This window comes from Odontesthes bonariensis, chromosome 24 (assembly GCF_027942865.1).
Source record: "Odontesthes bonariensis isolate fOdoBon6 chromosome 24, fOdoBon6.hap1, whole genome shotgun sequence".
Classification (NCBI taxonomy): Eukaryota; Metazoa; Chordata; class Actinopteri; order Atheriniformes; family Atherinopsidae; genus Odontesthes; species Odontesthes bonariensis.
Window position 1 is genome coordinate 11,867,527 of NC_134529.1, and position 11,665 is coordinate 11,879,191.

General features: G+C 40.7%; 1 protein-coding gene across 3 annotated transcripts; it reads right to left on the bottom strand.

The window, feature by feature from the left end:
- Positions 1–2: 2 nt before the first annotated feature.
- paplnb (papilin b, proteoglycan-like sulfated glycoprotein) lies at positions 3–9,705 on the bottom strand. 3 transcript variants are annotated; one of them, XM_075459023.1, is made up of 19 exons: positions 8,940–9,705; positions 8,633–8,741; positions 7,339–7,448; positions 7,061–7,121; positions 6,865–6,967; positions 6,456–6,586; positions 5,613–5,930; positions 5,258–5,434; positions 5,018–5,168; positions 4,861–4,938; positions 4,174–4,330; positions 4,002–4,080; positions 3,200–3,424; positions 2,708–2,884; positions 2,468–2,618; positions 2,306–2,386; positions 1,644–1,791; positions 1,459–1,537; positions 3–1,036 (listed from the first exon to the last, which is right to left on the bottom strand). In XM_075459023.1, the coding sequence occupies exons 2-19, from the start codon at positions 8,687–8,689 to the stop codon at positions 701–703; spliced, it is 2,619 nt and encodes an 872-aa protein (XP_075315138.1). In that variant the 5' UTR covers positions 8,690–8,741; positions 8,940–9,705; the 3' UTR covers positions 3–700. The 3 variants fall into 3 exon arrangements, with proteins under 3 accessions (XP_075315138.1, XP_075315137.1, XP_075315139.1); XM_075459022.1 differs by having other exon boundaries at positions 8,633–9,705; XM_075459024.1 differs by having other exon boundaries at positions 7,061–7,084; positions 7,339–9,705.
- Positions 9,706–11,665: the final 1,960 nt, after the last annotated feature.

The window sequence follows — 11,665 nt, forward strand, 5'->3', positions numbered from 1 at the left end:
AGTTGCAAGGTAACCAGATGACATAAAGTTTATTTATTGGATTTCTTATTGAAGTGGAGTAGTCCCTCTGACAGTATTTGATAGAATTCTCACCCATGAGGAAAATTGTACAAGTTAATATAATAAGCTTCACAAAGACTTCCAAAGATAAAAAAAAAAATTATAATAATGGAAGAATCAGAGCTAAGAGCTGTAACTATATCAATCCTATTTGCAATCAAATTTATTCTAACTGTTAGTCAGATGTTTATTTAAAACACAAAATGTGGCTAGTTTTACATGACATGTTTATGTCCATATTATTTTCTCAACACTGCACATGACAGAGGCCACAATATCATTAATTGTAGAAGTTGGTGAAACTCCACTGAGAGGATGTAAAACCATTTGTCCAAAAGATGTTCCCTAATTTAATGTCTTAATTGTCAAACAGGTTAGTCTAAAATCTAAATCTAATTTGGGTTGAGATCTTGTGACTGTATGATTTACATGCCTCTTATTTGGTCCCCCTCATGCCCTATGGCCTAAAATGATGGGACCCAAACCATACCAATAAAAATAACCTCTACAGGATAGCATATACTATAATAAATTCCTTCCCTGTAGGGCTCAACCTTCAGTTTGTTTCTTAAATTTATTATCCATCTATGCATATGTGTGCAAGTATTGAGTGATTTGCTTCATAGAGGAGGTGTGTCGGCTATGCCCTGTGCTGGAGACGTGATCGCTGAGCCCTTGCTCTCGCCATGCCACCGAGGGACCCTCTCACTGGGGTTGCCCTGCCACCGAGGGACCCTCTCACTGGGGTCGCCCTGCCAGGTGTGGATGCAGGCGCCCTCATTGCACCCCCACACTCCGTCTGGCATGCTTCCATAGTCATAAAGTTATTGGCATTGCCATGGCAGCCTCCATACCAGAACTCTGTACATTTTCCCATGACAGAGTCATAGGTGAACCGCACCATCCAGGTATCACAAGGACCCTCATCTCGAGACAGGGAGCACACATTGCCAGTCGATGAGTGTGATGGGTGTTGCTGTTTTAAGAAAAGAAAAAGCGAACAAGTCAATTTTTAGTACTTTTGCTCAGGGAAAGTGATGCCAATTAGAGGGTCATCTCTTCTTCACATTTTTACAATTTCCAAAATGTAAAGTAACTTGCAAGAAACAGATTGAACAAAAAATTGCCATCTTTTTGACAATTTTTTAGGTCATGCACTATACCCCCAATACCTTAAATAGGCCTACCTATTAAAAATTACAACATCATGAAGTTATTACATCTTGCCTAAACCTTTTACAGGACCACAGAAGGGCATTGTTAAAACTGTTTAAATAGGTCGAGATATATATTCTTTAGTGGTTCATTTTAAACTTGTAAAGTCAGTTATTCATTTATGCTATTTAACAACTTGAATCAGTACAGTGTGTTGAGTTGAAAAGCAGATTTGCTTCATACCTCAGTTGTCTGATACTCAGGACATCCAGCCCTTCCAGCTTCTTGAGCCGGCGTCACTCCATCCAAACAACAGCCATACCTGAGGACAGTTTTGAGTGTTAGAAACCATTCAGGCATTAAGCCATTCATCAGTTTCAATAATGTCATCTTTTGGTTTGAACCATGAGATCAAGTAAGAATGTCACCTGCTGCGAAAACAGTCATCTTGTGAGCAGCCCTGGTTCCTGGGCCCAGTTGCAGAGGTATGGCCATCAGGACAGCACCCAAATAATGACTGTGCACAGCGAGGACCCGTTACACGAGGGTAGAGATCGTGTGATTCTGGCCTTGGAGCTACAGCAAGTAAACAAAGATAAACTCAAAAGTACTGCTGCTGTGCATATTATACACACGCAAAATACTGTGGGTAATTTGTTTATCCCTTTTTTTTTTTTTTTACCATGGTTTAGGAATTTTTTGGGTATAAGTTATGTTAATCTGCATTTTTTTAAGAATATGAATTTTTGTAATATTGTAGTTAAGACAAAGAATAATGCTTTTAGTTTTTCACTGAAAAACAAGAAAGGAACGAAAATGCAGTCCAATCAACGTCGAGACAGCAACAATTACAACATAGTTTGAGTGTACTTTTCTCTGTTGCCTGCAGAGACATTCACAAATAAATTATTGGCCAACAACTGAAATAAAAGAACTAACTACACATCATTTTTCACATTGTTTGTGCATCCTTTAATGCTGCTTTTGCTACACATAATATACATATGGAATAATTGCATGCTAAAGTTTCATAATTGCAGGCTAGGAACATTTCCACAAAACACTGCACAGAACAAGGCACTCTACATACCTGAAGATTCTCTTGAAGCATGAGGCACAAATCTTCTCATGGGGCTCCCATCTGGTCCTGGCTCCTGAACACTTGGAACCACTAGAGAGAAAGAGGGTTATAATTCCAAAAAGAGGAAAAGATAATTAAACCAAAACAGAAATGGTCAACAGTTTGGCTCACTTTGTGTTCTATGGCAGGGCTGGGGGTTGCATGTTTCCACAGATGTGGGTTTGATAGCTAATCCACACTGGTCTTCAGGGTAAGGGTTAAGATCTGCATCAAAACAGCCAACCCTCCTCTCCCTCACACCACCACCACAGCTTCTAGAGCACTGCAGACACAAAAGGGGATAGCACGATGGATATACTGCAACACTGAAAAGGGGTTTTGCAAGCCAGCTGACATTTTCTCTTCACTTACAAGTCCATACTCTGTCACATGCCAGGTTATGTGTGTGTGACAGGCAGGTCTGCGGCAGGCCTGCACAGAGGGAGGCCGTGCCAGACCTCTACAGGCATGGTCAGGCATATGTTCCCCACTTGATCCCACACAGACCACCTCCCTTGTCTGCTGTCCTTCCCCACAAGTTACTGAACACTGACAATCAGAGGGAACAAGATATTGCAGGTATTAATTCATTTGTTTTCACCAAATCAATTTGGATGCCACATCTTAATGATTAGAGATGACAGGGCTGAATGCCAGCTGATGGTGTCCTGTTGTGCTGTTGTAAAGAGCTTGTACCCATTCAAATCACATCAAAAGAGGATACTGATTACTATACCTTTGTTAAATTCTGGGCACTTTAAAGGACACCTTTAGTTATATAAAACACAAGTAATCATGTAACTTTGTCTCCATTCTGTTGAAAGCTGCATGCTATATGAAAGTTCCCTGTGGTTAGATACAGACCACACTGAAGCTAGAGACACTGTACTCCGCAGCACAGGAATGCGTGTTGCAGGCTTGCTGACTCGCTGGCCTCTGCAGACTCTGGGCGATGCAGTAAGACTCATCCACCACGCGGGGGTTTGATGGGTCCTGAACAAAACAATCCACACTGCGATACTGCATGCCTCCACTGCAGGTAGCAGAGCACTCGCCATAGACACCAGTCCTGTAGATGTATGTGAATGTCTGTTTTGGAAGAGGGGCAACAGGAATAGTGGAATAAACAGGGATTGTATCATTACATATGCCCATAAACTATCTGTGGAATGATACCTTAAGGAAAAGATGATAGAAATTTGTGTGATTTAGTCATGAAAATACCTTAAATCAAATTTTTGCATAGGAATTATAAATGTCCTAAACATTCCCAAGTAAGGGACACATTTATGAATATTCTGCACTGAAGGATTTGTGTCCTTTGCAGCCCCTCATGTGCAGTACATATCACCAGTAGATGAGAGTAGGGGGGGATAAGAGCTGCTGTGTGAAACAAAGAGGGGGATTGTAAATCTATACACACACACAAAGCCAATTTGTGCAAGTAAGGTCCAGATTTCCTTTTAGTTTTATCAATTGTAAAGGTCCAAGACCATTGGAACATAAACAAGATAATCTCAACTATGAAAATGCTCCGAGACCCTCCCATTCTTGGAAAACTCACATCTTTCAAACTGAGCAAGCTTAAATTTGTAACCTGGCTTTCTATTTAGATGCAAAACAATATTTTCAAAGCTTAAGCCAACAAAGAAAATCAGATTCCTACCCCAGTTGTTTGGTAATCAGGACATCCAGCCCGTCCAGATCCTCGAGCTGGTGTGACTCCATCCAAACAACAGCCATACCTTAGAAAGAGAGACATTATATCTTAAGAAACACTTTCATTTCATTTTCTGTTATGTCATTCATTGGTTTCAAGGATTTGGGAAGCATGTTACCTGCTGCGAATACAGTCATCCGGTGCACAGCCCTGGTTCCTGGGTCCAGTTGCAGAGGTTTGGCCATCAGGACAACAGCCGTGTACTGACTGTGAACAGGGAGGAACCGTCACACGGGGGTAGGAGCCATGCACGCTGTTTGGGTCCATCCTTGAAGCTAAAGCAAGAAAACACATCATCGTTTCTGCTCATGTTGCAGTCCTGTCAAAGTACTGAATGGAGGACAATTTACAATAAAACAGAAAAATACTCAATTTATCCCCAAAGGGAAATTGTATAGTTGAATTTAATATTCATCTTAAGAAAATAAATGTAAAAATATGCTGTGATTTTAGGCATGATATTTTTTTTGTAAATAGCTTTCTGTTAGAACATGGATATCACTGAAGTAAACTGTATGGGCATTGTGTTTATGAATGAGGGATGCAAATTAAATGAAAAATTGGTGCAGCCATGGTCCCGACAGCAATAATTACAACATATACCTTTTATACATTGTCTTTATTGCCTAAAGATACATTCATTCAAAAATTACCTTTAAGACATAAAAAGTTTGTCACATTCTTTGTACAATTTTACTGCTTCTGCAGCTGTACATAGCAACTATTGCATGTTCAAGCATGCAAATATGAAAACAAAAAAGTAAATAACGTTTCCACCAAACTCTCTTTAATGTACTGTACATACATGTATGTTCTCCTGAATGAGGCACAAATCTTCTCATGGGGCTCCCATCTGGTCCTGGCTCCTGAACACTTGGAACCACTAGAGAGAAAGGGTTATAATTCCAAAAAGAGTAAATAATGATTAAACCAATAGAGAAATGGTCAACAGTTTGGCTCACTTTGTGTTCTATGGCAGGGCTGGGAGTTGCATGTTTCCACAGATGTGGGTTTGATAGCTAATCCACACTGGTCTTCAGGGTAGGGGTTAAGATCTGCATCAAAACAGCCAACCCTCCTCTCCCTCACACCACCACCACAGCTTCTAGAGCACTGCAGACACAAAAGGGGATAGCACGATGGATATACTGCAACACTGAAAAGGGTTTTTTCAAGCCAGGTGACATTTTCTCTTCACTTACGAGTCCATACTCTGTCACATGCCAGGTTATGTGTGTGTGACAGGCAGGTCTGCGGCAGGCCTGCACAGAGGGAGGCCGTGCCAGACCTCTACAGGCATGGTCAGGCATATGTTCCCCACTTGATCCCACACAGACCACCTCCCTTGTCTGCTGTCCTTCCCCACAAGTTACTGAACACTGACAATCAGAGGCAACAAGATATTGCAGGTATTAATTGATTTGTTTTCACCAAATCAATTTGGATGCCACATCTTAATGATTAGAGATGACAGGGCTGAATGCCAGCTGATGGTGTCCTGCTGTGCATTAAAAACACAAGTTCAAATATAAAAGTTCTGTGCTCTAAGATACAGACCACACTGAAGCTGGAGACACTGTACTCTGAAGCACAGGGATGTGTGTTGCAGGCTTGCTGACTCGCTGGCCTCTGCAGACTCTGGGCGATGCAGTAAGACTCATCCACCACGCGGGGGTTTGATGGGTCCTGAACAAAACAATCCACACTGCGATACTGCATGCCTCCACTGCAGGTAGCAGAGCACTCGCCATAGACACCAGTCCTGTAGATGTATGTGAACGTCTGTCTTGGATGAGGAGCAACGGCAACAGGAGTAGTGGAGTGAACAGAGTTTGTATCGTTATCTAAGCCCATAAACTCTCCGTGGGTTAATAGCTGTAAAGGGACAAATCATAGAAATGTGTGTGATTTAATCGTGAAAACACCTTAAATCAAATCTTTGCACAGGAATTACATAATAACACTGTGTGGGATTTAATCTGTAAAACAATGTATCATGAGAGTCTTAAACATCTCCAACAAAAAAGATCACACATGTTGTTATTCAGGATTTATTATGCAGTGTCTTCTGTTTCAGACATTTGGAAAATAAAGGATTCTTCAAAACCCATTCATAGGGCAAAAAAGATACAAAATAGTAGGTGTTTAATTGATATGAATAAGACCAATTTTGAGCATTTTATGTCCAGATGTAAAACAGATATTCAAAGTGTATCAGTGAAAAACTAATGTGACAAATCAATTTTAACACACGCTTGCATTAGTGTGTAAATGTACAGAAAATCCGCAAATGTGGTCAATTTACTGTGTGAATTATAGCTGTAATTTCCTAAATAAAATATGAAGGCAACAATGACACTCTCTAATCGCACAGTTCTAATTCTTAAAATCCAGTCTCACCCTGCAGACACCATCCACGCAGATATCAGTGCGTCCCACATAGCACGGAGTCCCATCCACCACTGCAGGTCTGTGTCGGTAGAAGAAATTTTGTCCCCTTGGTACACAGTTCAGCTCACATGGATTGGTTGCTAGAATATCACAAAACATAGTCAGATGCTTTCTGCACACAGTTAATTTTAATTAGTCATGTTTGAAATGACAGCACTATTCATCATGGCAGGGTTTCATATATAGGCTAAAATGCAGTACAAAACTCTTAAATTCAGAAAGAGCGGACACCCTCACTGTCACTCTCTGATTGAGTTTATCATTTAAATGTAACTGATTCAATTCGTAACCTGCTAAACTTTGATATTTCCCCTTGATTCAGGTGATGTGGTTGAACAGTCTCAAACAGATAATATACCTCCGTAGTATGGCACCCACACGTGATGTTTTCCTTGAAAATATATTCTATCAAATTCAGAGCACTGCTCTTCCCGAAAATCCCTTGATCCGACAGGGCATGCCTGCCAAAACAGAAAATGTAATGTCATGTCTACTCAGTAAACGACACATCATTGCTGTGTGCTATGATTATAAAAAGGATCAAGGCCACTTACATGTGTGTTACAGGTGCGGAAAGACTTGGAGGATCCTACACAGTTGGATCCTCCATCTGTCCTGCAGGCGAGTTTAGAATTCACATAAAATCAATGCTTTGGAAAAATATGGGGGTTATCATTTGTAGATTAACGAGAGTGTCAGATGGATAATACAAATGATATGATATTTAAAACTATTACTGTGCCATAGATGGGCGTTCAAATCACCAGTGCCAACCATAGATAGTAGATAATATTATTTTTTAGATACATATAGTCTATATGTAATGTTCTACCTTGAAGTAATACATTTCCTGGTTCTCATTGCCACTCCTGTGCCACAGGTACGGCTACAGGGCCCATAGGCCCCAAACTCTCCCCAGTAGTCATTGACAGGCTGTGTCAGCTAAAGAAAACAAAATCAAATGTAAAAGAAAGAAAGACAATTATAAAATGTAAAATATTCCCTTTGGAACACAAAGTGCTGTCATGTGCGAAGCCATACCATCACCACCAACCACTAAGAAGCAGTAAGGGCATGCAAGAGACGCTGGGAGCTTAGAGAAGCTGGAACTTGTAGCCGCAAACCAACCAACCCCGTTTTGTTGCGTAACAAGTTAAAACCAAAACTCCTTCACGTTTGAACAGCTTCACCTCTGGCACATTCGTAAGGACACTATAAAACTTTAATGCAGATTTACAGTAAATATCATCCTGCTTTCATTGTCATACACAAAGTTCATTGCAGTTTACGATGCATGAACTTTCTGTAAATCCTACTGTGAATACTTCAGCATTTTGGTCATTTGACAGTCAATTGGGGGATCTAAAAATTTCACAAGTTAGCTCAACCAATAAGACTTTTTAAAATGTCTTTGAATCTCAGCAAGGGTGGAATGGGGCTTTGGTTTGCCCCGTGTGACCCTGTGTGTGTATGTTAGGTTACCTATGATTGCAAGTATGAGTATAACTTGCATGGTTGCCTGTCTCTCATCATTTGTTCTTTAAAAAAAAGAAAACTACGTTGTTTGTGAAATTGTCACTGAATTCATTCAAATTTACAGTGAAAAGCTTTGCAGTGCATATCTTGCAATTTTTGTTGTGTCCACATAGTCTTTTCTTCTAGCAGAAAAGTGCTGGTGAGGAGCTTGAGTATCGGGTCAAAAAAGCACTCCGTCTACATTTGTGTTGATGACACAGTACACCACAAGCTTCATATAAGCACAACACTCGGCAGCAACATTCAGTGTCCAAACAGAGCTTTTTTTTTAGCAACCACATTGGCTGCAAAACAAAGGCAAACATACTGACATGCTGAGTCTGTGTACTGTCTGCTCACTGGGAAAATAACTGCGAAAAGATGCTGAAGCTCAGAATAAAATGTAAACACAAGCCTTGATAGACTGGTTTGATGATAGAAAACTGGAAGTATTGTGGTGTAATTCACAGGAATGCAGCAATAAACAGCACATTTATTTCTCGTGGTTATACAGTAGATATTGAGTCTGAAATGTTGCAGGAAACTGTAAAAAAGTGGTGAACTGACATGGATGTGCAATGATATTAACAATGCTAAAAAGTAAGACTCACATTAAAAGCAGGAACAGCCAGCAGATGCAGGAGGCCCAGGACTTGCAGGATGTTCATGTTCACCAAAAGCTGCTGAACTACTGACGGTGATCACTGTTAAATGACTCAACTTTCGTTGCAAAAAAATTCAATATAACACACACATATAATTAGCAATAATCAGCCCATTAACACATTTATGTCTATCAAATGATCCCTGGAGTACTCAGTTATTTCTTTCCTGATGTTTGAATAGATGCAGCAAATGTGCAATAATGGATGAAAACATGCAAAAAACTAATCTTCTGAAATCTTGATGCTGCCTTACCTTCTTTCGGGGAATCCCGGGCTCGTACCTCAGCAGCACTGAGAGCTGTGAAACTCAGAGGAGAGGGTAGGCACTGACACCCTGCTTTCTATCTCCTCGCCCTCTTCCCGCACCGAAACCGCAAGTGTCAGATTTCAACCACGCATGGAGACGTGGGTTTGCTTTTCCCCAAAATAATTTTTACTTCTGTTTATCAACAATAGATGTACATTGAGAGAAGGGTATTTGCAGAGTGTTTCAAGGTAGTTATCAGGAAAAGAGAAAATGAGATTTTCTGCAGAAATGGAATGTAATCAGTGTTCAGTCTGTTGAATAATACAGAAGAAGAGGAGAATCGTAGCTTTTCAGGGCAATATATTTAATGGTAACTCTAGCAAGTTGCAAATGTTAAAATAATCATGAAGCATTGCATTAAAAGAATCAAATAAATTGAGATTCAGGGCGAAAGAAAGCCTTAAGCTCTCCATTGATTGTTTTTATTTTTTTCTGTTTTATTTTTACAGGCTACTGACCATTGATTGTCCCTGTCGCACATCCCATAACCACTAAATACAGACCAGTAAGTCACAGCAGAGGAGCTGGTGGGAGGTAAACACCGCCTTTAGGCTCTGGTTGGGTTAATTTTAGGAAGCAACCGCAGTGGAGCATGTCTGGATGTGAGAAGAGCGTGGATGATTTACCAAGGGTAGCCAGGCAAGAGCAACATACTTGTGCCAGAATTTCAGCAAGCCAGAGGAGCCATGCAGGCTGACAAGAGAAGACATTTCTATCGTAGTCTAACTATTAATCCCTGAGTGACAGAAAAAATAATCACACAGCACAAGCTCAACCTTTTTGGGTTCATTATTTACATCATGTTTAAGATTTGATCACATGGCAAACGCGACAGTGCTATTGGTTTTGTTTCTTTGTTGAATTTGCTATTCTTTTTTTTAAAAAAAGCATTTCTTTGTTAACTGTAATTCAATATTACATTTAGTGATACAGAATCAATTATAATACAAATGTGTTTTCAGTAAACGGGGGTTACCAGATAAATATGTCTACAAATAACGATCTGCAAAACAAATACCATTCAAAAATCTCACTAAAGCTTTGCTTCAGACCACAACTCCAAAAACTCATCCTGTCAAAATTGTACCTCGCACACCCAAAGCCAAAACCACCACCCCACACAATGCTTTTGTCCAAAATTAGAAACAAAGTCAGCCTATTCCTCTGCCTTTCAGAGCTGTCGGTTCAGTTTCTGTGCTTGCTTCTCTTTGGCTTCAAAGGCGCTCTTGGTGCTGAACAGATCCTCCACTGAATCCACTATCTCCTGCATTTCTCTGGACAGTTCAGCGTAACTCTCTTTCAGCTCCTCCTGCTGCTCCCTCAGGCCCTCCGCCGCACTCATCAGCTCTTTGGCCTGGTAGCTGCAGTTGCTCCGTAGCTGCTCCACGTCTGACAGCAGCACCTCCATGCTTTTCATCAGCTGCTCCAGACGGTCTGTCGTCACCTCAAACCCTGAAGTGTCTAGACCCTCATACACGGTGTTGTCTGGTGTCTGATCTTCAGCTTCAGCTTCATCTTTAGCTTTAACTTCTGCCTCTGCCACTGCCTCTGCTTCTGCCTTTGTAGGTGTCTCCATCATCCTGATGTAGACAGTCTCAGCCGCCTTATATTGTCGTCAGACTTCAGTGAAACAGAAATCTGAAAGTAAAGGGGAACGTTTAGCTGCAGCCAATGACTGTTAAAGTACCAAATTAATCAAATACTGAGAAAATTACTGGAAAAAATGTCAAAATTGTAGCGCAGCTCCTACTCCTTTTGTCTCTGAGCTAGTGAGGAGTTTAATCCCCCTGCAGGGGGGGACACGCACGTCTGACTAATCTCCTTCCCTTGAGCACCTGCGCATATAGTTTATATGTGCATGGGTGAGTGTGTGTGTGTGCGTGTGTGTGTATTTGTGCCCAGGTGCCCTTTCACTGTGCTGTCCTGTAATCCAGTTTTGGCAGCTACCCAAAGCAACACCCTCCTAAATGCAGACCATTGCTGGCTCAGATGAGCAGCAGGCGGGACATCAGATTACGTGGCTCTTCTCTCCTGCCTAACCCGTTCACTGCTTTGGCTGTCTGAATAGACAGATTAACCCTGTCCTTGTCAATCTATCTGTGAGTGGCTTTGAGACATACGCAAAATACAGGCACCGTGTCCTGAACTGATGTAAACTGTAAGGGAATTAAATTTACACCAGTTAGTCTGGGATAATGCTATTTTTGGGGTGTCAAGGATTTATTTCTACAGAGAGACAACCCCACGTCCATGTAATGTAATAACATTCCCCCGCTTTTCTGGAGTCAGAAATGCATTTCAGAAACAGCAGAGAGATAAATAAAGGGGTCTGAAAATATTAGTGCTGCACAAAATTCATAAAGAAATAGGATGGCTTTCATTATGCAATATTCAGAATAATAGAGACTTGTAGAACATGACTGACCAATGTTTTATAGTGATTGTTGATAAGATAGGACTGAAATAATGGGCAGTGTAAATGTTGGGAAAATTGAGATTTAGTTTTGCTTGCAGTGATACTGGTATTCAGTTTAAATTGCTCTTGTTGTCTCTTTCTAAACTTGTTTTAAACTTGCTTTGAATCATGCTTTATCTCTCATATGAAACGTGCAGGATATATTTTCATGGATAAAGATGATACTCTGCTACATCTGCCTGAAGTTCAGACACAT